General features: G+C 39.0%; 1 protein-coding gene across 5 annotated transcripts in view; it reads left to right on the forward strand.

The window, feature by feature from the left end:
• The window catches only part of DENND1A (DENN domain containing 1A), a 489,116-nt gene that overhangs the window by 135,277 nt on the left and 327,724 nt on the right, over positions 1-26,115 (forward strand). For 4 of the 5 annotated variants that reach the window (XM_045790973.2, XM_045790978.2, XM_045790976.2 and 1 more), the window contains exons 4-5: positions 9,167-9,216; positions 19,835-19,954. In XM_045790973.2, coding sequence (XP_045646929.2) covers positions 9,167-9,216; positions 19,835-19,954 — 170 coding nt within the window. Of the gene's footprint in view, positions 1-9,166; positions 9,217-16,425; positions 16,594-19,834; positions 19,955-26,115 lie in introns of all 5 variants that reach the window. The other variant, XM_045790975.2, reaches the window with a different exon arrangement.

Here is a 26,115-nt window from a genome sequence, read left to right on the forward strand (position 1 = left end):
GTTAAGGTGGTTTTTACCTTTACGAAGAGTTATTTGAAAAAAACCAACCCAGAAGAATCTGTGACAGAGTTCATAAGTGTCCTGCAAAGTCTAAAATATTTACTATCTGGTCCTTTAGAGAAAAAGTTTGCTGACTCCTTTAGTTTGTAAGTTGTAAGTGAAATGAACCAACAATTCCATAGGAAAACCTCAAATTGATGACTGCCATTCCAGAATGTCTTGCATGTCATTAAGCTTTTCTTTTAAATAGTGACTTAGCTGTTCAATTATGAGAACATTTTCGTTGGTGATCAACTCTTGATTGATTGATAACTGCCTTGTGTGACTTGATAGTGTGGTCAGAGGGTAGAAGGCTTTCAGGACTGTTTGGTATCTCATAGAATAGTTCTGGAAAGTGTTGCCATCTATTCTGATACTACTGTTGTATTTATAGTTTATCCCAGCCTCAGGTAAACATTGGCATGTACCCATTAGAGCAACGTATGTAAAGTACAATAGAAACATACATGTGGAATTGAATTATTTTCTTTGTTTACAGTTTGCTGGCCCTCTGAAGAGACATTTTCTAGTTGCAAAAGAGTGAAATCCTTGAGTATTAGATTTTGGAAAACTATTTGCATTGTATAATTTTTAAAATATCAATACTGTTTCGTATCACCTGCCTTCTGTCTTTATAATGAGATGTCATTGATCTGTTCTGAGTATAAATTTCCTCAGTTCTTGAGTCCTCCTGATATCGTTTTATTAGAATCTGCAAGTTGTGGGGAAATAAAAGTTGATTTGAAACAGTTCTGTAATTGGAGATGACTGTTCAGTGGGGCCCTGTCTAATCAATTGCTAAAGAATTCTCTCTCAAAAGCAGATTTGATATTTACATTTTGATCTTCATAGTCAGTTCCCAGTGTTTGTTGATGGTGTCTGACATCTCCTGCCACTGGATAAATAAAGCCTATTATTTCCTTTTCAACATTTTAAGTGATTGCTCTCATACAAGAGCTGAGAAGCAGAAGGTTAGACATATTATCAAACTATGATCCTGTCTATCCGAAGAAGCTGGGAACCTTGATTAATATGCCTTGTTAACTGATGATTTCAGTTCCATACTGGTAGTGCTAGAATAATTTGTATAAACCAAGCAGTACAGATTCCTTATTTTAGCACTAAGACTTACAAAGGCTTCTTTTAGCAGCCTTTAATTTTGTACTTATGTATGTGACATAGCCTGTGGCTGTGATAGCTACTGTGAATCTCCAGTTGTTTGGGGATGAAAGGAGGAGGCAGCTGGAAACTCGGTAGCTACATCTAGCTGTCTACCTAGAGAAGGCCTTGATTTCAAGTTTATCTAAACAAGCTCGACTAATCCCAACTATCTAGGGGGATCCACTGTCAAAACAAGCAGCGTGGCCCTGAGGCAAACACAGCTATACAGAAATGAAGGCTGGGGCTTCCAATACTCCGATGACTGCATACTGGAGGCTTTTTTTCCCCCCTGAAAGAGGGTAAGAGAGGTAGAATTTGCATAATGCCTTTTCATTGGAAACTTTTGGAAAGCTGACAGACCTCCAGCTTATAGATCTGTAGCCACAATACAGAGTCTATAGGAGAATCCTTGAATGACCTAACCATATTGAAAGAAAATATAAAAGCGTCCAAGTATAGCCAAGTGAGAGAGGGAAAGAGGCTGATGCATTGTCTAACATCTGCTGTACTTCTCGTTAGTTTTGTTCTTTGCTATTCTGTGTGGACTTTGGAGAAGCCTAAGACAGCCTAACATGAATCCTATAATCTTCCTTCTGAATATTTATGTAGTGTGCCAGCTTCTAAGCTGTCCTTTGCGTTTTCCTACTTCCCCCTCATTTTCATGCTCTCAAATGAGGCCAACATTTCAAAAGCTAAATAAATGTTTGTGAATGTTTATAAAAGATTTGCATAAATTTGTCCTTGTCTGACAAAGATCACTTTTTTCTTATGCCAGTTCTGAAAAAAATTTTTTTAAGGTTTTGGTGCTTGTCTTGACAACAAAGTCCTGCATCCCAGAACAATGATTGCTGATTAAGTGGGTATGCAATTGTGACTGAATAGGCTTTCAAGATACTGGGTAAAAAGGCCTATCATCTGAAGGCTGAATTATAGAATTTAGAAAATGTTATCAGAAGTACACATTTAAATCTATTTTTTGGTACCATATCATTAGGTGAGACAAAGAGTTCTTACAAGTTAAAAGTATAACCACCCACGGTTTTAAAAATTCTTCTGTATAAATTTTAATAATTAGAATGTTTCAGTAACTCAGAATATCACTTTTCTTTCCTGTGATTGAACATATTTAAAAATAATTTTTAGACCTGTAGGCACTCTTTGGAAACTCTAAGTCTACCAGTTGTGCGTATTAATATGGTTACTGGGGTAGTGATCAGAGGGAATAAACCAGGCACTCCTTCAGGACCTCGAATGCACAATCATACCTTGAGAAAATCTACACGAAATGTGTGTTAGGACTTAATTATAGGACACACACACACACACATACACACATACAGCCCAGACACTTGTGCCACCGATGTGTTTGCTGAATTCATTTATCTTTTAAAATTAGAATGGATTTTGTGGGGTGGCAGGGGATGTTGTGGGTAGAGGTGCTAATTCAGTTCAGAGATATTCAAAGATTGGCAGGAGAGAGAGGTAACAGCCAGTTCTGTTAGTCCTTTGGTTGTATTGGTTTAGAGGCTTAAGTTGTCATTAAGGCACAAACTAGAGCCACTTCTCTGACACAGTTTTTATCACATCTGCTAGGCTTGTGTCCCAAGAGGAGACGTGGAGAGCAGTGAATTCAGCATGGGCCCATTATCGACTGCTTTTTCGTGTGTTGTAAAAGGAGTGAGACCTCAGGGAGGCTTGGAGCCTCCTCCCGTGTAATGTCCAAGTCAGATTTGAAGGACTGGTGGCAGGAAAGCTTTGGCCTTTGGGTGTGAATTCTAAGAAATAGAGGCACAATTAAGTTTAAAAAATTCAAGGACTTTGAGCTTGATAATGAAAGATTTTTTTCCTAGACTAATGTGAGCAGAAAAGTTGCCCATCTGTGCACATTTTTGTGTGCATTTAAAATATTTAAAAGCTGACAGCTTTTAATATGCTTACAAAATACGATTTCTATCAGTGCTCTTTTTTTTTTTTTTTTTTTAAATAGTATCTTCCTGAGGGCAAGTTGCTTCTTCAGTGAAATCATGTTTGCAGTTTTACTGTTGGGACCCTGTTCCTTTGGTATGTGCTGACTTGTGTTTCCCCCTCCCCCATTTTCCCCAATCTTTCTTCCTTTTAGGTTATATTGGTAATATAAATGTTCAGATAACAGGACTTAAAATGTTTAAGGAAATGAACAAGGCAAAGTATTTTACAGTAATAATATTAAGTCCAAGGAATTCTATTACTGATGCCACCAAATGCTAGTTGTAAGAGAATCTAACCAAATCATTTGTTCATTTTGTAAGTATTTGAAACAAGTGTCAACAAGTTTATTGACCTTAAAAATATAGCTCTCTCATTTTCACCTCTTTGCTATAAGCTTTCAAGTTAATAAAATGAAATCTCAGAATAGAGGATGTGATAGTACTGTAATTTGGGAATGACTTTGTTTTGAGTGATTTTTTGAAGATACAGAGGGATACAAAAGGAAAAAGTGATTTTAAATTTTTTTCTACAAGATCCAGTATTTTCACTTTGGACTTCAAAGGTCATCAAGATCTATACTTAAAAGTAGTTTTAGAGGTGGCTCTTCAGCTGTTGTAAGCATTCCACAAAGGTACTTAATTTAGATATAAAATTTATATGATACATGATATAGAATATGATGAATTTCTATAGTTTTTTGTAATTTTATCTTTGAATTACAGCATTGAATGTGTATATTAGGCATTATACAAATTAGTATAATGATAACATATATATGACTCAAAATTAACATTTGTAAGGGGAAAAAAAAGTAAACTGGGAGTAAATATTGAAATATTACCAAAGAAAGGAATCAGATTCTGTAGCATTTGAGCAGCATTGTTAGAAATCTGACCCGGGTTTTATGCTTAGGTGTTGAAAGGCCTTTCTGTAAAATCTTATTCAAAGATTTTTCTCACTGGAATTTTTTTTTTTTTAAAGTTTGGCTGTAACTATAGTATGGATCTTGAATTTAATTTGACATTTATAGAGAAAGAGAAAAAATTGTGTTTCCTATTTTCATATTTAGAAATTTCTGATCAACATTCTTGAACTTGGTGCTAATTAAGCTTCTAAAAACTTCTTACAATTCTGTTTTACCCTTCTTAATCATAAGCATTAAAACCTCTGGTAGCTTTCACTTGGGGTCTCTGGTTTTAACTTGAAATGGCTTAGAGTAGAAATTTTGTTAGCTTTTTGTGTGTTTGGATTTTGTGTATGTTCTGTTTTTAACTTTCAACTTGAGTTTTAAGATCATCAATCAAAGGCTTTTCTTTCATGTCAGTGGCACTGATCTCAATTGCAGGACTTAGACGGTCAGCATTTCCCTCATTCTATTAAAAAAAAAATTTAAGCATTGAAATAGAGTATTTTAGGAATTTGTGCTCCACTGATCTTTTAATCACACATCTACATTTTGAAATGAACAAATAAATTAGATATAAAAAAACTCAGGAAATGTTCTCCCACTGTTTCCCCGTCTCTCCCTCCTTCACTCTTTTTGGACAAAGGTAAATTATCGACTGCTGTACTAGCTTTCAACAAGCTACAAAGAGGCTGATTATAGCTCTATGTATTTTAAAATACATTCATTTACCCAGGCTATCTCTTTCCTTTATTTAAATGTTTTCCTGCAAACATTTTCTTTTTGCTTTTGAACTATTGAAAATGGGTCTCATCTCCCAACATTCTATAACCCCAGTGGACATTATAATCAACCTGTGCTTTTGTCTTTCAGATAGCATTTATTTGTGGGGTGTGTATGTCGGTGTCTGACTGTCGGTTGTTTTCATCTGCTGAATGCAACTAATTTTTGTTTATGGGTTTCAGTGAAGCAATGAAAACAAAGTATTGACATCCAAACTGATGGCTGTTGCAGGATCTTGTACACCTCCCTACCCGCACCCCAAATTTAGAGCAACTTGGTTTAGCCTTGTTATTAATAATCTGCTGACTGCATCAAATTGAGTCTTCGAAGTTTTGCTTCCAGATAGGATTCTATGATGGATCATGTAAATTTAAAACTTTACCAGGTTTTTAAGAGAACGCTTCAGCAGGACAAAATCCACTTTCTCCAGATTGGAGCAAGTCCCCTTGATGGACCTTCTGACCAGAGGAGAATTCACATTGGATGAAATGAATGTTGAGTTCATTTCTCATTTTCATTTGCAAGTGAATCCCGTGTTAGGTGTGTGGATTTCATGTTTGGTTCGAACTCGGAGGCTTGGTATCTCCTTGTGGGCAGAGCTTTGTAGACGTTGTTGCTTTTCTACTACACTGTGCAATCTGCTGTTTGATATATGCATGAGTGAAAGGTTTGTGCAACTGCCTATCCTCCACGCATCCTCCCACCCCCTCTGCTCTTATTTCTTCCCACATGAAGTATCGTTGATTTTGTTAGGAAGAAAAGCCCTTTTAGAAATTGCCTATTTCATAAATTGTCTAGTGACACAAGGGGTTGAATGCTGAATTCTTGTCTCATTTATTTTGAAAACTTTGCTACTGAACTCACCTTAATCAATGAGCTCAGTGCTGTCTCCAATAAGTTATGTGTTGGATATATTGATTGGGAAGGATTTTAGAAAACCCGTCTGGGGTTTATAATGTCAGCAGTGTTTTGATTATGAAAAGAGTTGGAACCTGGGGACATGGAACCAGGTGGCGAATGTCCTAAAGCCAGTGGTGACATGGTGGACTGGTTCCCTCCTGGGATCTAGTTCATGCCCTGCACTTTAACTGTGGTGACTGGCTACTATAGATTCACTTTTTGCTCATTAAAATGTTAAAAAATCAAACTGTACATAAAAAGATTTGTGAAAATATAAACTTGGGAATTGATCTGGAGAGCTGGCACAATTTTCCCCACCCCCTGCCTTAGCAATGAGGTCATTTACATTTCATCAGCCGTACTGCATCTTGAAGATCTGATTTATGTGGCAGTAGTTGAGGTTGTACTGAGGCTGGTTGTCTGAAAGAGCTTGTGTAGGCAAGAGGAAGAGGGGAGAAAACAGGAAAATTACCATTTACAAAGAAGATTCCCTAGCCAAAGACACAGATCCTAGAGAGAAAAAAGGGGTTGCTAACTGCTTAGTGACTTTTTCCAGTAAAGTTAATATTGAAAGACACTCTGCCGTAAATATAATGCTCAAATTATATTGAAATCAGTGTTTTGAAGTCCCTTCTCTTGGGGAGTGGTACTTTTCATATTCAGGTAATTGTATTTTTCTTTGGAAATAGAGGAAAAGGTAGTTAAATGTGTATATATAGGCAAAAATCAGTATTAAGAAAATTGTTTTGTCTCAGCAGTTTTTATTTAGAAGAAACATTGCTTGTTGTTTTTTCCCTGTCTTCTGCTTATCAAACTAAGAAGATTTTTCAGTTCTGATTGAGATAATGTGTGAATATGCCTAACACAGAGTAGATGTTCATTTCTGTTTTCTCCTCTGACAGCACACCACTGGCTTGTTTGACTTAAATTGGAATATCAAGCTCTTGTAATATCACAAACATGAAGAAACATATTGTGAGGCACAAACATGTGCCTACATTTGCCTATATTCCCTTCCCTCCTCCCCTCCTCCTGCCCCATTGCTTAATTAGACTTATCACTGCTTTCTTGGGTAAAAGGAAAGCTCTTGGGAGGTGGGCTATACCCAGCCTACATTGGGTATTTTGATATTTGTTCTAATATTATCTGACAGACAAGTTCACGGTTGGTTATTACTCTTGACATTAGAAAGTGGTAAGTAGTTTCTATATTGTAGTGAGTAGTAAGTTGGGCATATTGGATTCCTTTGACTCTGCTGTAGAGCACAATGCTTCCTTGGAGCCATGGGGGTCCTTTCTTTCAAAAATCTTGAGGCCTTTTGGCAGCTCCACTCCAGCATAGAGTAGAGAAGCACTTCTGCACCTGTCACTTCTGAGGGTAAAGGATAACTGTCTTTGTAGCTGATGTTGGCAGTGAGTGAGCACTGGGTACTGAGTTTTAAACGGTGCTCAGTACATACACTGAAGTCGGGAGATGCTTTGTGGTATCTGAAACTTGATGTGAAAGGAAATTTGTAAGGATTTTTTTTTTTTTTGCATGTAAATCATAAGAGTTTGGTATATGTGGGTTAGACTGTTTTAGACTGCAGGCATTAAAATGATTTCTATTACCTTTCCCCTAATATTTGCCTGATACTAACATTATGCACTGAGAAATGGCTCATTTTTCTGATTCTAAATTAGCTTTGGCAATTTATTTAAACATAATTAGTTTTAAAACAATATATACAAACTTCTGGATGCCACATTATGGAATTAACTGATGTATCAATAATGCCTCATAGAATGTGCTGAAGTATTTTTACCCACTCTTTTTCATTTTTTAGTTTCCTTTGCCTTTACTTTTTCATGACATTCCTTAACAGTGCTGTGATATACATAGTACCAGTCCAAGATGATATTAAAAAATAGGATATGCTCAATTGAATTATGTAGGCGGAACATGCTCTGGCAGAGCAAGTCAATGTGCTTTCTGCTTCATTGAGTGGGTTATTAGATTGATGTGGTTTATTTCTTGAATGATAGAACTGGTTTTAAAAATAAATGAAGCGAGAAGCATCAATTCAGTTAGCATTGATAATTCATTATTATTGGTTAGAAAAGTGCTACATTTGTAAACTGATCTATAATTTATCACTTGGATTAGGATTTGCAATGGGCAGGTTTGTTTTAATTTGAACCAGCTTCTCAATGACTGAACAATGTGTTCTTCATTTTGTCTTGAAGTTGGGATTTTAAATAGTTAAAAAGGAAATCAAATGCATGAAAGGAATACTTTTTCAAAATTTATAACGTTGGTCTGTGAACTTACGATAAGCACCAACTGTGGGCTGTCCAAATTTGCAGTTAAATTAAGTCAAGCTAGAGAAAATTTTATGAAGGAAGTAAAAATTAATTACTTGTATGTGTGTTTAGCTACATGTATACATGCCGTATACGTGGAAATGTGTCTCTTGGGAAAAGTGTCTCACACACACACACACACACACACACACACATACATGCACGCACACACACACAGGCACACGCATGCATGCACACACGCACGTACCCACTGTGTATTGTGTCTCATACAGTCGTATTCTTAATGCAAGAAGCTTCTCTTTCATGAATAAGTCTTTGAAATGTTGCTCTGCTTTTTGTTTCCTTTTTGTACGCTTCCCCTGAATAATGCATTTAGTCTTATTACCTACATATTTGTAAAAAGATATTTAATCTGATAGTTCGCTTCGGATTTTCACAAATTACAAGCAGGTAAGTGTGCCCACTTACAATGACATTTACTGAAAATAGTGCATACTTAAAATTATTATTGTTTGATTATGAAATAAATTTATGCCAGAGATGGCAACTTCTTTATAAAGTAAGGAAATGAAGTTTTCAACTCTAAAAAATGTAGTTGACAACATTCAGGGACAATTATCTTCAAGTTGGCTTTCTATTCTGCTTGTGATTTGGCCTATTGATGTAGGGAAGCGTTGTCTAATCCCGGCCCCCTCTGTTCCTAGGTAACAGGCAAAAACGGTGCCAGCAACAGCGGCCCTGCCAGGCCAAACCCATGTGGCTCGGTGTTATTCACTCTGATCCATATGGTCAGGCTGGAGATGGTCCCTGGAGGGGTGTTAACACTCAGCAACCCAACCGCCTCCCTCCCTTCAGAGCTTTCCTGCGTGGCTCCTGCTGCTTGCCCATGTGTGATTCTTGATTAATTTTTCATTTTTAATGAAGTTTGATCATGTTTATTATTTCTCATGATTGACTGCCTGTACTCCTCCCATGTAATTGATAAAGCCCATATTTCTTCATCTGTCTCCTCTTTCTTTAGGGTAAAGTTGCTAGATTGTGTGCCGTGGTTAATGTTAGATTTATTGGTCCCATTAGATGTATAAATTATCTCTCTTTCTCTCCACAGGAAGTTCTACAGACTTTGACCAAGTTTTGTTTCCCCTTCTATGTGGACAGGTAGTGTCAGATTTTCAAACTTTACTAGAAAAAAAGTGTCAATAAACCTGCTATGGAAAATAAAAACCATACCATTCTTAATCCGTCTGTTTAACCAAGATTTAAAACGTCTATGTTTGAAGGGGAGTTGTAGTATTCTCCTTTCCTGGGGATTTTATTGACACTATCCAAAAGTTTAAAGCTTAGAGCTTTGCGTTGGTTGGTCTGTGAGGTGTATTTCGCATGACATTAAATTTTTGATTTTGGTTATCAGACTTGAACCGTGATTAAGAATGGTTGGTATTTATTCCAATGCTATTTCGTTTCTATTTACATATGAACATATTTAACTTAAGTAATGTTGCATTATTCCATGGCCTTATGAGTATTATATGGACTTCGTTTTTCTTTAATTCAACCTAAAATTTAAATTACCACAGGCTTATCTTGTTTAAAGGAGTTCAGCTATTTAAAACGCATGTTGCTTAATAGTGTCTTGCATTTTAGGTGGCTAAGAATGGTATCTCTGGGGAAACTAAGCATTTTCTTCAGGTTCTATACAAAAATATAAAATCATCTGAACATTTCCTTAGATTTTGCATTATGGTAAGCTCTTGGAAAGGTATCAATATAAAAACTCCAAGATAGTTAAAATACTCTGGCGGATTAAAAAAAAAAAAAGGCACTGGTTAATGGTAACAGTTTTGGAAGAGCTTTTTTTCTTTTTAAACTGTAGAAAACTATAATTTGCTAACAATATTAAGAAAATGTCAAAACAGTCCTCTAAGTCTTATTTTCAAGAAATGTGGAGTCTACTGTGTGTTTCATTACATTTTAAGCATTATTTTAAAAGCCATTTGTCCACTTGTTTACACTTTTTAATTTTCTCTTAGAGCATTGAACTTGAACTGTGCCTACATTATGTCTTAAAAAGTCCACTTTTAGTGACAGAAGTTTTAGAAAATATCATAAGTAATAACTGCCGTAATATGTTCTAAGAAAGCTATAAAATGGCCCATCTTCAGGAAGATTTTATGTTGTATTTTAGTGTACCCAAACCTGGCAGGCCTGAAGGATTTTAGTGGTTTCAAGTGCACGTGGGTAGTGTGCTGCTTCGTCTTTTCTGCACTTTTGTAGGAGTGGTGTCCTGCTTTGTTTGGCAGAAACCTAAAAATGGTGTGAGATGAGAATTGGTAGCCAAAGGAGTTTAAAAGAGTACTAAAAAGCAAAAAGAGTACTGAAAAGCAGCACTGGAATGTTGCCAGCCACTTATAATCACTGTTTTCCCTGGTTCTAACATGTTATTTTTAAGCCAATCAGCCATTGTAGTATTTCCAGACTTGGGCCTTTTTAAATCCTGGTACCAGGCTTGTTTTAGTAGTTAGTGGGTTGATGCTCAAAACAGAATAGTCTTAATTTTAAGAGGGTCAGTCTTTGTAATGAGAGTACTCTTATCTCTTCTTTATCCTATTCCTTCTAAAAATAGCAAGGACGTAGGGTTTTGTTTAGAGAGGTTTAATGCAAACTTCACATTTATATGTATGAATTAGCGATGCATGAAATTTCCTCCAGTCACTTATAAAATGTATTACAAATTATGGCAAGGGCATATCTATATAAATTAATAAAGCTGAAATGTTTTTAAAATGTGATCAGGTATCTAACAATGAAAAATTAAAATACATTTTTACATGACTTCTTGTAAGAGTGGTGATCTGTTTTGGGTAGGTATTCCTTAATTAACTTTGTAAACTAATATTGAAAGAAATGCACAATGAGATTAAATCCACCCCAACACACACACACACCCCTCTCTTCCTCTCACACCAACCACACTGCTCTACTTCCCTACCTGTCTTGGTGATTACATTCTTAAATGGAAAAAAAGTAGAGTCCCTAAATAATTCTAAAATCTTTTTTGTCAGCAATGTCCTGATGCATTTTCATTGTTGTTAGAAGAACATTTTTCTTCTAAAAACGCTTCTCTCTAGATCACCCTCCCCTAATCATGTTTCTCATATTTTTTCACAAAACGATTTGGGACAGAAATGTCCCTTTATGGACCTATTTTAATCCTTGCCTTGTACAGTGGTTCTTTCTTACATTTCATTATGTTCTACACCCTATAGGTGTCGATAACTTTTATTGATACAAAAAGACTCCACTTTATTTGAGAGCTGTATTTTTTTCTTCTCTTTCTCCACTTCTAACCTTTGCAGACTTTCATGTAGAAGAGAGAATAATAATGACATTTACTTACAATAAACTAAAGTCTTAATGTTACTATTTTTTTTTTTTATTATTACTTTGCAGTTAGCACTGTCAAATGGCTATGCCCAGATTCTGGGGCCCACAGAGCCCCCCCCAGATGTATTTTTGATATTGTCTGCCTTAAAAAATATGTCAGCATGGGAGATGAGTAATGCCCTAGGTGATTACGTTCAAAAAAGAAAGCTTCCTAATCTTTTCAGTATCTGTGCTTTTCTACCCCAAGGAACAGTAATACAACTTTCTGACATTTCTAGTCTATATCAAGAGTGGGATTTTCACAGTCATCATCAAATCACCCGTTAACATTGACATCTTACTGTCTCTTGTGTTGTTTTAAGATTTTTCTTTCTGAAACTAGGACTTATGAAAAATAATAATGCCAGTAGCTCTTCAAAAGAAAGTGCTTTCTCATGTATCACCTCCCTTTATCCTCCTATCCTAAGAGATGAGAACAGGTGCTGTTATCTTCATTTGAAAAAAGTCTAAGCTGCGGAGAAATTAGAATTGCCCTAGGTCCCCTTAGGCTGCTAGCACAACGTAGATGTCCATCTCCCAAATGAATACATTTTTCCGTAGAACATGTGGTGGGAAGATCAGTCACCAAATAGAGCAGAAAGAAAGGAAATTTATATTTGAGTTCCTAATTGATTCTAGTCTGCGTGCTGGCCATTTTCACATTAGTACTTCCATTTGTTTTTCCCTGCAACTCTCAAAGATAGATGATGGTGGTAGCTCTTTTACAAAAGAGCAAAGGAAGGTTCCAAATGTGTAGCATTATGTTGGGTGATATGGAAATGGTATTAGACTTGGAGTTCTGCCCTCCATGTGTTTCTCAGTCTAGTTCAGGAAGTATTATAAATACACATTACACAGTATCTCTCCAAAAGGATAGTGAGGTTAGGGAAGACTGAAATGGTCAGAGAAAACTTCTCACAGTGGGGGAGACTTGTGTTGAGTCTGCAAGGACTGTGAGAAGAGGGTAAGTGGAAGGGAGAGCCTAACACCCCATCTGCGCTGAAGAGCAAAGCAGAGGAGAAACCATGAGTGAGCCTAGAGGTTGTTCCGCCAGAGCAGATGGAGCCTGCTGGGGAGAGGGTGACGTGTGCCGTGCTAGCTTTCGCTCCGGCTACAGGAGGCCTTGAAAATGCGTGCGAGTGAGATGAAATTCATCTGGTTCAAACGTCCCATTTTACAGAAGGGAAACCAAGGTTTGTAGAGGTGAAATGATCTGCTTGTGGTCACAACTAAGTAATAACAGAGCTGGTAAAGAAACACCTGCCCTTATTCCCAGTGCAGAGTTACTTCTACCTTGTGCTGTCCTTGAGGCTCTTGGTGGAGAGGACTCTTGAAATAACAGTGCTGAGAGATCCCTGTTATCACTCTCAAAAACTTATCCTTATTGACGAAAGCTGTTTCTTTAAAAAAAAAAAGAAAGAAAGAAAGAAAAGGAAAAGAAAGGAAGAAAAAGAGATTTGTGTACCATTTCGTACTGTGGTCTACTTGCCTGCACTTGGTAGCTGGCAGCCTGCTTCAGTCAGAGCACTCGAGACTCACTGGAGGACGGCAAAGCTCTTCCTTTCCAGGTTTGTGCTTACCCTCTTTCGGAACCCAGCGAGTTAGCTACCATTCAGTGCCTCTGTACATCATCCTGTATTCCAGTACACACAAATGACACGAGCACAAAATGAAATGACATCATCTTTTAAGGGTCAAAGGAAGGCATAGTTTAGTGATTTAGGATGTAACCACAGATGCAAACGTGATTCACACGCTATTTACCATTTTATTATGTCTGTTATGTGCCAGGCATTGTGCTGTGTTCTCCTCTTGCACTAAAAATTTACACACTAGCAAGCTTACCATTACCATAATGCCATATATGGGGAAACAGACTCAGAGGTTCAATAACTTGCCCAAGGCCCCACTCCTAGTAAGTGGTAGAGCTGCTTTTGGAACCCCCATTTATCTGACTTCCAGTTCCATCTTCCTTTTTCTACTTTATCATACTGCCTCCATTATATCCATTAGACCATAACTAAAGTAACCAAAAGAACTTTCAGTTTCTCTTTTTTAATAAGATTTTATTAATTTGAGAGAGCAAGAGAGCGCACGAGTGAGGGGGAGGAGCAGAGGGAGAGAGAGAAGCCGACTCCCCGCTGACCTGGGGCTCCATCCCAGGGCCCTGAGGTCATAACCTGAGCCAAAGGCAGTTGCCTAACCAACTGAGCCACCCGGCGCCCCTCGAAATTTTTTTCAAAAGCAATGTATATTTATTGCAGAAAAGTAGCAAATTCTGATAACTGAGGAGGAAACCTACACAGAAAATGAAAGTCATGTACGTGATTAGTGTGCTAGTCTGTATCTGCTCAGACCTTTGCTCTTGTTCCACGTCTACATGTTCATCCTCTCTGCTTTGCAAAACTGAATTCCTTTGGCCCACTTTCATCCCTTGTGTTTCATCCTTCATTTAGTCCCTTGGTTTGGTCCCATGTGCCCTGTGATCATTTTCTACAACATTTGATAACAACGAAGTACATGGGCCTCAGTGGACGGAACTTTGGGAGTAGCAGCCTGGAGGACCAGGTTTTCGTTTTTGTTCTGCCACTGACTTGCTCTGTGCTGTGAAGCAAGTGATATCTCCTCTAAGGGCCTTAGTTTCTTCATGGGTTAAATGAGGGGATCGGATTAGCTCTCTGCTGTTCCTTCTGGTTTTGCTACTTCTTGGTTTCCTAGTTATGATTCATTTTTGCTTTGTCAGGCTCATGTAGACGAGGGAATGGAGAGATCTCTCCGAATTCTCTGGTGAGTTTCTCAAGCAGATAGGTGTTGCCCTGTAGCTGGCAGTGTATGACCTACTCTTGGTCCCCAGACATTTTGGGTCAATGTCATTCTTGCCACTTGGATCTTTGAGCTTGGAATGTGAGAAACTTGAGTCTTGGGCAGATGAAAGGGTTATGAAAGGAAGCTTTGAGGCTCATGTAACTTAAGGTTGAGATGTGGTAGTTTGATAAAACTTGAGTCCTGCCTGATGTCCTGTATGCACAGATGGAAAGGAAAAGCAGCTCTTAGGGGTGCCCTGCAGTAGTGCTCAACAGGTAATGGTTAGTAAGCTATACTAAATCAAGGATGACAGGATGTTTGAGTTCCATCTCTCAAATTTTATAATTTCAGAACAGTAATTTTCACCTTGTATCCATTATATGCTTCTTTGTGTACGTTATTTATAATTCTCAAAACTGCCCTGCAAAGTATTATTTTCATTTTGTAGGTGAGGCTCAGAGAAGCACAAAATAGCTTGCTGGTGCTCACATAGCTGACGAGTGGCATATCTGGGATTCGAATTTGAATCTAAAGACCTTACTGTTTCTTCTCTCTCCTGCATCCTGAATCTCTGCCTTTGTGGAATCCATCTCCAGCAGCCTGAAAACTCTCTCCTTTTCATTCCCATTCAATGACTGCCTCATCGTCTCTTCTTGGAAGAGTTTAGCTGCACACTTCAGTTTATCCCTCAGCCCTCTCCAGTCTGTCTTCTGCTTCTGCCATTCAACTAGAGCTTTTCTTATCGAGGTCATCTGCAACCTCGATATTGCTCAGTTCACTGCACATTTTTTTCTCTCTCATCGTGACTCGTGGGTACAGTTGACCAGTCCCTCCTCCTTGTTCTCCATTTTTCTTTGATGGTCTTTTTTCCCTGCATTCTCTAGTTCTGTAGGATCTCATCTTAGATCCTCTTTTGTTTTTCTGAATGCTCCTCCTAAGGGATCTTGTTCTTCACCATGGTGTTAAAATATGTCTGTGTGTAGATGACTTCAATTTATAGCTCCAGCCCAAACTTTTCCTCTGATTTCCTAAGTAGTATGTTCAACCATGTACTTGACATTTCTATTTTAAGGTTTCTCAGACTTAACATATCCCAAATGGAACTCTTAGATCTCCCCCCAAACTTGTCTTTTCTATCATAAAATGGTAATTTGCTGTCTTTTTACTCTCAGACATCTGCAAGCCTGTCATTTATACCAGCTAGCTATAACTTGGAACTGTCCACCCAGATCCGTTTTCACTTTCCCTACATGACTTGGGCCTCCATCTAGTCTCACCTGGACTTGTACACTAGCCTCCTGATTACTTTCTCTGCTTCTATTTCTTCCTTCTTCCAAACCGTTCTCCATAGAACAGCTACCATTGTACACTAGGCTGTTTTTCTCTTGATGAAAACCATTCAGTGGCTTTCCATCACCTTTACAAAAACATCCTAAATCTTTGCCATGATTTCTTTATAATCTTTGAGGCTTTCTTTATAATCTGGCGCTTGCTTTATCTAGCAACTTCATATCGTGCCACTTTCCATTTAGCTCCTGCATGATAGCTGTGCTCATGTCCTTTGAGTTCCTTGAACATGCCTAGCTCTTTCCTCTGCCTGAAACACCCAGGCCCTGCTTCTGAAGGGGTTGCTGCAACTCATCCTTCGGGGTTGGGATCGTTGTCACGTTTGAGAAGCTGTCTCTAATCTCCTTCTCTGAGTAGGGCCTTGCCTTCTCTTCCATTTGCTTCTATCTTTGTTCTTGCTTTCGTTTCATAAACCACTGGTACATGCAGCTGTGAGCTGTGTGGTACGCTTGTTTATTATTCCTCTCCAGCTGGTGGGAAGTCTCCAAAGCAGGACGGATGGCGGGCACTTGTTATGGTGCCCAGTGGAGCAGTTGCTCAGTTTACAAGATGGACAACTAAACTAAAAGGCTAATATGGAAAATCCCATCTCTCACTGGAAAGATTGGAATTACAGTGTCTGTTGACATGCTTCATGCCATTTATACACTCAATCTGTAAATAACTCAAGATTAAGCAAAATGCTGCTGGAGGAGCCTTGAATGGCTCACCGGCATTTAAAAGTCAGCATGAATGTTAAAGTCTGGTTTGAATATTTGTTGCTTTTCTCCCTTGTTTTCTATATTCATCTAGGCCTGGAAAGCACAGCTAAAGGATGGTCTGGGCCCTGGCCTCCTGGGCATATTTCTGGAAATACTCAAATTTGGTTTCTCTTGCTTGGTGGGAAGTGGTGTGTTTGATAAGACAATTATCTGGATTCCTCACATGCTTGAGTTCCTTTAACAGAGTTGCAAACTGCAGGTGAGGAAGGGTTTCCTTGTGCCGAGTATAGCCTGGCAGAATGGAGAGGACGTTGAACCGGAATTGGGCTTGGGATTTTGTTTTAGTCCTGATACTTTGGAAAAAACAAACAAAATCAAAAAACCAACCCTGTGCCTCACTTTTCCTTTCTTAAAGTGAGAGGCTTTCTGCAGTTCCTCCCAATTTTAATCATCATGAAATCTCTGATTCCTATTAAAAAGTTATGGATTCTAATACTGGAGGTGAACACGAAGCCTGCAGCCTTTAACGAAAGCAGACCCTTTCCAAAGTCATTTTTATGGAGAAAGCGCGAACACTGTCCCAGAGCACGGCAGCAAGCAGAGAGGGAATGACAGATTTCTTGGAGGCTCAGAAGCCTTCAAGTTAACCTCTCACCGCCCTTGCCTGACTTGTAGTTGATTGGAAATTGTCCAAGGAGAAAAGATTTTGGAGTTTGATGGTTTGGGGCCTCCTTTGTTTATTTGTTTGTTTAAATGGCTTGTGCTTCACCCCGTTAGGAATTAAAAAGGTGAATCAACTGAGAATAATAAGTACTCTCTCGTAAGCTATGACCCCCCCGCCCCCCAAAAAATCTTGTTCACTTTACTGAGAGCATGAACAGCTCACTTGGTCACTCAGAGGACTGTCCTTTACTGAAAAGATGCAACAGAGAAGAGAGAAAGGCAAACTTCCTTTCTCCACTCATATAAGGATTACAAAAATGAGCCAGTGGGGAAGATTCTGAGTAAATGTATGATTTTAATATGAATTTTTGTTTTCCTTTAGATGGTAACTTAACAACTTGCATCTCTTTTATTAATTGTGTTTATTATGGACTGGCCTTTATGGTAAATGCTTATCTCACTTATTCCCAAAACCTCCTTTGGGTTGGGTGGTAGTTTCTCATTGTTACGCCAGGTAAAGAGACTGAGGTGCTTAGAGGTTGAGTAACTTGCTAAATGAAGGCCCAGTTAGCAAGTGATTGAGTTGGGATTTGAACCAAGTAAATGAGTAATGAATCTTTCTTTGAGCCTAGGATGTCGCTAAAAGCATTTTCAGCATTTTTAATGGTAGTGAAAAGATAATGGGGAAATTAATGACACTCAATTCACAAACGAGTTGTGTTCATTCCGTGTCCTTTTCCTAGAGGTCCTGGGTGTTTTCTTTTCATTCAGTCCTATCAATACCCTTTCCTTCAAGGATGTTTCATTTTAAACATTGTAGAAGGGAAATCACACTCTGAGTTAAAATAATGAACAGTCATATTTTGTATGATCACATAATAGTATTTCACAAAAGCATGACCTTATTTGTAACTTAGAATCATCGTGACCTGTTGCTTTAAATATTTTAATAATTCAGGTTTTTCTCCTCCCCCGGTGAGGCCCACTTTTCTCCCCAATCACTTTAATTATGTGAGCTAGAATCCTGTTTCTCACACATCTTCAGTTCTCAACCTTGTTAAAATTAATCATATAATCCCCCTTTAAAACATAGTATTAAATCACCATAGTAACACAGTATCCAAGCTTTATTGATAAAACATAACAGCCATAAGAAGGTAGAGTTTGGTGTCCCCTGGACAGCTCTATAACTTTTATAGAAATGTGTTCCTTCTTCTGGCTTGTGTAAGGTGGAGGGATAGCATTACTTACACCTGTTTTATTACCACACTGCTTTTAAATTGCCACCTTGTTTTCGCTCACCTTCCTAGTTAAAAAAGGAGAGTGGAACACTTTCTTTTCTTTCCAAATTATTTTCTTGTACTCTTTAACCACTCTCTAGGGGATGGAATTGTTTCCTTAACATGACCAGGTAGGGTTCATTGACCTTTTTTGTACTGGGATACTTTGAACGTCTCTTAATTTTCATTTGCTTATGTGGTTTGTATTAAGGGAATTTTAGAAAGGAAGGCTATCCATATTTGAAAAACTAATTCGTATCCTATCCAAAGACTCAATAAGTCTGCCTTTGGAAAAGGCCTGGTGAATGATTTTCATTTCTGCTGGCAGCTTATAAAGTAAATTATAGGTGAGAACACTGATTTAAATATTTTGTCAATTTGAGTGTATTTTGTAAAATACAATGTATGTAAAATACAATATAGATTAATGAGTTCCTTTGAATAATTCAACGTCAAATTCCAAAATATTATGTTAGCATAAATTTATGTATTAGGATTTGGAATATTTAAGTTTTTAAAAAGGAATCCAAGCTAAGTGGTAAACTGATTTTTGGGTTTTTTTTGTAAACTGATTTTAGAAAGTGGTCTTTAAAACATTTGCAACAGCAAAAAAAGTTTCTAGATTAATCTGATTAGTAATATGCTTTTTAATTGTTTGAAAGGTATTATTTTATGTCACTTTTATGTGTGGTTTACTGAATTTTGCGTTGATGTGGGAATTTTTAGCTTTTTTCCCCTTTATTCTTTCTTTAAAGCCTGTTTCCGTTTCTTAGCACCTCGCATTGTTAAGGCATTGGATATTTCTGTCCTGTAAAATATATGTTCCTCATAAACTCAAACTTCTGAAAGATGCAGGAATGTAGTAGCTAACCTTGCTCTCTTGAATTCAGCAACTCCCCTTCGAGGCTCCCTGGACATGATTCAGTTACCTACCTGTTCAGTCCTTCCGTTCCCTTTCTGTAAAATGGGAACATCGTCTAAATTCCAGGGTTGGTATGAGTAAGTGAGATGCTGTATATCAAGTGTCTGACTTGATGCCTGGCACAGAGTGGCACTGAAATTCTGTTGCCTTTACCATTTTCCCAACTAGGGGAACAGTCAGGTGTGCGTTGTTAACAGCAAGCTGGCAGAGTAGGCTTTGGCGTCATAAAGGCCTGGGTTTAAAACCCAGCTTTTTGCAGCGTACCTGCTGGCACCTTAGGCAATGCTGCTCTAGGCTGTTTCCTCATCTATAAAATGAGGTTAATCGAATGCTCCTTTCAGGATTTGGTGGGATGATTAACAGGGCTACCTGCCTGAACTCAGTAAGTGGAAGGTTTGGTAGCTACTTTGGCAGTGAGGTGGTCACTAGAATGGGCTGCTTGCTGTCTTTTTTTTTTTTTTTTTTTACTAGCTCACAGTCTGTTCCCTTGACGTGTGTAAATTTTGAGTTCATTTATAAAGCGTTCCACTGAGAAAGGAAATGTTACAGGTTCAACGACTTGTCATGATTAGATACTTTATCAAGAAACTTACTGCACATTCATTTTTTCCCCCTTTGTTCTGTCTTTGCTGCAGCCTCACAGTTAGCCAAGTTGGCCAGAACTTCACGTTCGTGCTCACTGACATTGACAGCAAACAGAGATTCGGGTTCTGCCGCTTATCTTCAGGAGCGAAGAGCTGCTTCTGTATCTTAAGGTAAGGGAGAGTGGCTTTGGCTCTTGGCTAGTTCTGCGAAACAATGTCAGCCTTTGCGTTGTTCCTCTGTAATTAAATTTTCCAGCTGTTCTTTTTATTTTCCTATCTGTTTCCCACAAGTCACTGCACTTGGGGAGAAGGACTTCACAGTGTTGTTCTTGCACTTTAAGTTCTGCAGATAATTGTATTTATTTATTTGCATCACATCCCTTGGGTGGGAAAGGGATCCTTGCTTCTGTGCAGTGTGGGGAAGCTGGGGAGTCAGCATGGCTTCAGTTCCTCCTGCTGTTATCTGGAGCTGTCAGAAATTAGCCTGTTAGGCTTTCTCTTGGACATTTTGTGTATGTAAGATTATTAATAAAGTCTGTGTCTGTGGCTCAGGACGTCTTGCAGACACTGATTGCGTCCTCCTCAAAGTAACACCCTTGCCCTCTTTGGGTCAGGAGGGAGGAACTGGTTCCCAACTTGGCTACTTCTCTAGAGGGTTGGAAAAAGTGCAGAATCCTGGAAGAAGGCTCCTTTAGGTCTTCTAAAGCCCCTTCATATACCAGAGCCACACTTGCTTAATGCTCTGTTTCCTCCTGCCAGAGGGGCAAGGTGTGTTCTGGGGTGGGAGGATGTGTGGAAATCCGATTTCGGAGCTGCTGGCTCTGTGGGCTCCTGCTGGGCGCCTCCTAAGGGAGAAGTAAAGGCATCCCACACACTCTCCTCTCCATCTGCCTCGGTTAAGTAGGTGTCAGAGGGGCCTGCCTCCTGTCTCTCTCTGCTCATGTGGAGCAGCCCAGGGCAGGACAGCGGGGAGGCGCCCCTGACAAAACCCGGGTCCCCAGTCTTGGGCTTGCGCCCAGGGATAAAAGGCCAGACTCTCTGAATTCCAGAAAGAGTGGTTCTCTGGTACATTAGTTTTTGCACTTTCTTCTTCTCCTCACCAAGAAAAGACCCTCCACCCCAGCCCCCCAAATACACACCCTCATACCACGGGAGAAGGAGGGGCTGACTTTTGAAGTGCCTTTGCTCAATAACTGTCAGTCTGGACCACTATGTATGCATTTCTCTACACAAATATTATCGTTAATCAGCAAAGTCACCTCTCTTCTTCACCAAGCTTGACATCTGTAATTCGGGCACTAGAGGGCAACTGCTGGAAAGACCACAGGAAGGAGGTACAACCCAGATGCTCTGTGAGATTAAATGTGTACCGCTGCTCTCAAGCTTGCCTCCGTAGCCCCGGCCCAAGGGTTACCTGCCTAGGGCTACCTGCCTAGGGTATTAGAGTCTGATGTAAATGATTATTTACTTTTTGATTCAACAATGTTGGTTTTTTTTTTTTTTTCTTTTTAAACAAAATTTTCTCTTCCATTTTGCCTAATGTTCTGTTTCAGCCTTGGCCAGGGCACTGTGTTTATTTATATAGTCATTTAGAGGAGATGAGGGTTTAAGACAAGTTCTTAAAGTTTTGCAGAAAGGTTTTTGTTTGTTTGTTTTTGTTTTTTTGAATATTTTGGTTTATAGTGTTTCTTCCTTTCAAAGCTGGGATGTACATGTTTGGGGGGCGGGGTGGGCCTCTGAACTGACACTATCACATTCACTCAGCAAATTTTTGAGACTGGAAAACTGTTTACTTAAAAATTGAAATTTAAAAATTGCTCTCCTCTGATTCTAGTATTTGACTTTGTGTGTCTGTAGGTAGGGTCACGGATGTCATGCTTACAGAAAGCTAGTTGATTAGCCTTCGTGTTGCCATCATTTAGAATGAAAAATAGCAGCAATTGGTGTGTTTTCTATCCATTATGCTAGCTTGGAACTGTGGGGAAAAATGGGTGGGTTAATTCATTCATTTGTTTGTCAGCCCTTAATTGAGTGCCCACTATTAGCTAGTCCCTGCCCTTGAGGAGTTCCCAAGACTAATGGGGGAGATGGATGATCGTGCTGCAGAATGCTATATATAAGGCATAGGACAATTCCATGGCATGGTGTCTTCTAACTATTGATATTCTAGTGCCAGAGGATAGTGACTGTGGTTAAAGATAGAGTCTAGATGAATTCTGGGCCATGGGTTTCATGGGTATTCAACACGGGGGGGGGGCGGGGAACTCACTTTATCTCATCCAGCTTGTGTGTTGGTGGAAGGCACACACAGTGGCACTTCCCCTGTGGCTTGGTTTGGAGACATTGCTGAATTGAGACTGGCAAATGAATGGAAGGGTCTGCTGTTAACCTTGGGTGACTAGTTGGCAGCATGTTCACTGGAGAGGTCTGCCGGGAGAACGCAGGTGCAGTTTGGGTCTGGGTACTATTAGCACTGTTGGTCTCCTTGCCTTTTGGAGATGCTTGGTCTCTTTGCTTTTTTTTTCAGATGCTTTCCCATTAGTTAACCAGTGCCTTGAGGTCCAGTCACTATTCTTAGTGTGCCCAGTACTCCAGCTTGTCTATTCATAAGCCACCTCTACTTTTGCTTTCCATTTCTTCCCATGAGAGGCGTAACTTCCGGTGATGATGTCTGTGCAGACGTAGCCTCCCCTGTTCCAGGATTTAGCTTTTTAGGATCACTTCCTCTCTGACTGCTCCCCTAGGCTCCTATGCTTCCTGGCCCATATGAGTTGCTAGACTTTTCTGCCTTCATACATTTATCCATCCACCCAGAGCAGCGTTCTTCAGGCAGAGGAAATCATCCTCTCCTCTGGGTGTACCCAGCATGCTATGCATACGTCAGTTACACACTCATAAACCTTGAGCTTCCTTTTACCTCTTCCTCCTGTTACTCTGAAATTAACTCTTTAAGGGTAAAGATTGTGTCTTACACAACTTTGTATCTCCAGCACTTAGTGCAGCGCTTGGCCAAGATATTGTGTGCATGGCTTTCAGAGACAGGTGTATTCTGTTTGAATGGAAGAACAGGACACTGTGTTCTGAGTGAGAAGATGGACCTCGTGGGACACCAGTTCAAGAGAAAATGTGAAATACAGTTATTTGTAGAGAGATGTGGTTCATATTCCTAAACTTATTTCTGTTAGTTGTAAGAGGTGTACCTTTGAATCTCACCAGGGACATCTAGTTGTTGAGTGACAGACATTGTGTCCAGAAAGGACTAGGCCATCAGTATTAGAAAATTTAAACTTCATTTCACAATGAAAGGTTCTTAGACATCCTTTATACAGTATAAGTTATTGGGTTCATTGTTATAAGCATTGTCTGTTCCTCCCCCTAGAATGTAAGTTCCATGAAGCCTGGGAAGTTTTATCTGTTTTGTCCACAAATATACTCAAAGTATATTGAGGAATGGCTATGCCTTGTAAGCTCTTAGTAATACTTGTTTTATGAAGGAAAGAATTCCTGATCAGTAAGCCCTGTGTTTATTTTGAAACATTTTTTAAAAATTGGTTTAAGTTCTATCTCCAGCTAACTTTGACAGAAATGTAGTTGTGCTAGAGTATAAACAATTCTCATTAACACAGATACCATGGTATGTAAAGTCAAATGCATTATTTCTTCCCACAGTTGACTAGTTCTTTCTCTTAAAGCATTTTACTTTTCCTTGAGATTTGCCATAATATTATTCAACTCTTTGCTGGATGGTAGTCAATACTGGATTAAAAGCACAGCTAGGAGAACAATAGTTATTGGTAAGTCCTTCCTCATAAACCCAGGAATGTGAGAGTGTGTGGTAGCATTTTCCAGTAGCACCAGCTGAGTCTGGTGTGTGGTTTAAGCATTTACCTCTGAAATCTTTCAAATAGCATAAAGTGACCTAGAACCATAATTTTTTTACAGCTTCTGATTTGTCTGAATGACACATGTTCCATCAAGGCTAAAACTGTAATATGTTACTTATAGCCAACTTATGGTTTTGGAGGAACAGAAAGAGCCTAAGAGTTCAAAGCCATAACTGTGTTGTTTGTGGGGGTGGCCTATGGGAGAGATGTCACACAATAATTAAATTTCTTTACTCTTTATAAAGGAACTTTAAAAAGAATAATGTTCTACAATTTTCTCCTTTATGTATAGGAATCTTATTTAAGTCTTGAGAAAGTTTGAGTAACTGTCTTTATATCCATATAAAACTGTTCAGAACCTATTATATATTTTGAGAAGGAATAACTTGTTTCATCAAGACAGTATCTAAGATTTTTTTAGTTTAACGTTTAAATTGTTATTCAATTAGTAGGTATCTTAGTACATAGTATATACCAGGAGTGAGCAGTGTGTAGCATTTGGTCTTTGGCTTTTATTTACCCGAAAACAGGCAAAAAGATCTCCCCCCAGCGTCCCCTATGAGAACCTTTCAGATACCCTGATCATTCAAGATTTTGATGAGCTGAACTTTTTAAACTTCGTCTTACACACTGAAAGCATTGCGTACTTTTGGTCCTTTACCAAATTTAAAATTTAATGTGCTTCTGGGTGCACTGTTCCCGGGCCACCTCTGATTTTGATACCCATCTCCTGTTTCACTTTGGCTATCCTTACTGTCTCAGGAGCCACTCAATCTTTCGGAAGGGACTATGTAAACAAGTAAAATATACTGTGATAAGTGCTATTTAAAAAAAATATGTATGTGTAAGTTTCTTTGGGGTCACTGATTAGGCAGTGCCCATCTCTGGCTTGAAGAATCAGGGAAAGTGTTGCTGATGGTTTCCAGTTAAACTGGGTCTTAAAGAATCACTGAGGGCTTGCCTGGAGGAGAATTGGAGAACTTTGTAGGCAGTGAGAACCGGCATGTTATGGCCCAGAGAAATGAAAGGTACAGCAAGATGGAGCACTGCTATGACAATGGTGGTGGCAGGAGATGATGCCATAAATGTCTTGGAGCCAGGTTGGGAAAGCCCTTGTGGGACATGCTCAAGAATCTGGATTTACCCCGTAGCAAATGGAGCATCATCAGATGATAGGGCAGGCATTAGGAACATTGATGTTTGTAGACTAAAGGGAAAATGGCTTTTTGTACCTGAAATTGCTATTTGCACATGCTTGGGATTTTCTGGCTATTGTTAGAGGGATGCTGACCTCACTTTGGGGTAGCACTCTGACTTAGATTGGAATTTTCAAGCCTCAACTTTAGGTTTGTTTGTTGTCATTGTCGTTTTAACTATAACAATGAAATATGTTCTTGGGACCTTGTTGGGGAATTCTCGTCCTCCTTTCCATGCAAGTTGGCATATGGGCTTGTGTTTAGACATTAATTGTGTTAAGTGATAACCATCTTCCTTCTGGAACACTTTCTGACTTAATGGCAGACACAACTATTGCGTCCTTTTTCATCCGCTTGGTACTCATTTCTACTATAAACACAGAAATCTCAGTTTTCACAGAGAAAAAAAGAAGCTAGAAGTAATAATAAAAGAGTCTGGTTTTAAGAACTTTGCTTTCTCTAACTGTTTCAGTGTTTTTAAAACAACACGTACAGTTCAGGAGAAAAATCAAAGGGCTCTTTCCTTAGGCAGGTGCGGTGGCAGAAGCCCTTTTGGATGGATTGTGTGTTAGCTGCTTTGGTTTAAAATAAGTGTATGGGGGATGGGGAAGGGAGTTGGGAAGGAAGGCTGTGGGGACAGCTCCCAGATTTTTACCTTGAAAGCAGGTGCTGCTGAAATATTCCAGAAACAGATGGAATCTCCTATTCTTGTTTTAAGCTATTTATGGTTGTCTCGCCTGAGGGTACCCTGCCATACAAAACTGCACAGCCTGATGTTTGAGGGCAGTTTGGGCATCAAAGCTGGGGCCCCTCTGGGAGAAATCAGCTTTTCTTCCCCAATGCCTTAAATACCATTTGGAAAACCTGGATCTTTCATATTATTTAATGGAAGACTTTCCTCTGCTTTTTGAGTATTTCCATCTCTCTGGAGCTGTTTGATTTCTTCTTAATTCCTCCCTGTAAAAGTATGGTGGGTACAGTGTCATCTTCTGAATGGTCAGCTGGGAGAAGGCCCAGTTGCTATGATGGATTATAATTCTACCCATCGTGGATCTGTCCGCAGCTGAACCCCTGGCACGGGTCCTGTGGAGGCTCTGGCTTAGTAGCCCTCGGACCCTTCCTGAGATCTTCAGTGTTTTGAAAGGCTTGCATGGCAAATGTGCTCATCACATCACTTTGTGGGAGGTGATAACTTTTTTTTTCTTAATTAAAAAAAATGTACTGGTTGGGGAATGTTGCATGTTTTATTGCC

The sequence above is a fragment of the Ursus americanus genome, chromosome 18, assembly GCF_024610735.1.
Source record: "Ursus americanus isolate L20-20 chromosome 18, mUrsAme1.1.p, whole genome shotgun sequence".
NCBI classification, from domain to species: domain Eukaryota; kingdom Metazoa; phylum Chordata; class Mammalia; order Carnivora; family Ursidae; genus Ursus; species Ursus americanus.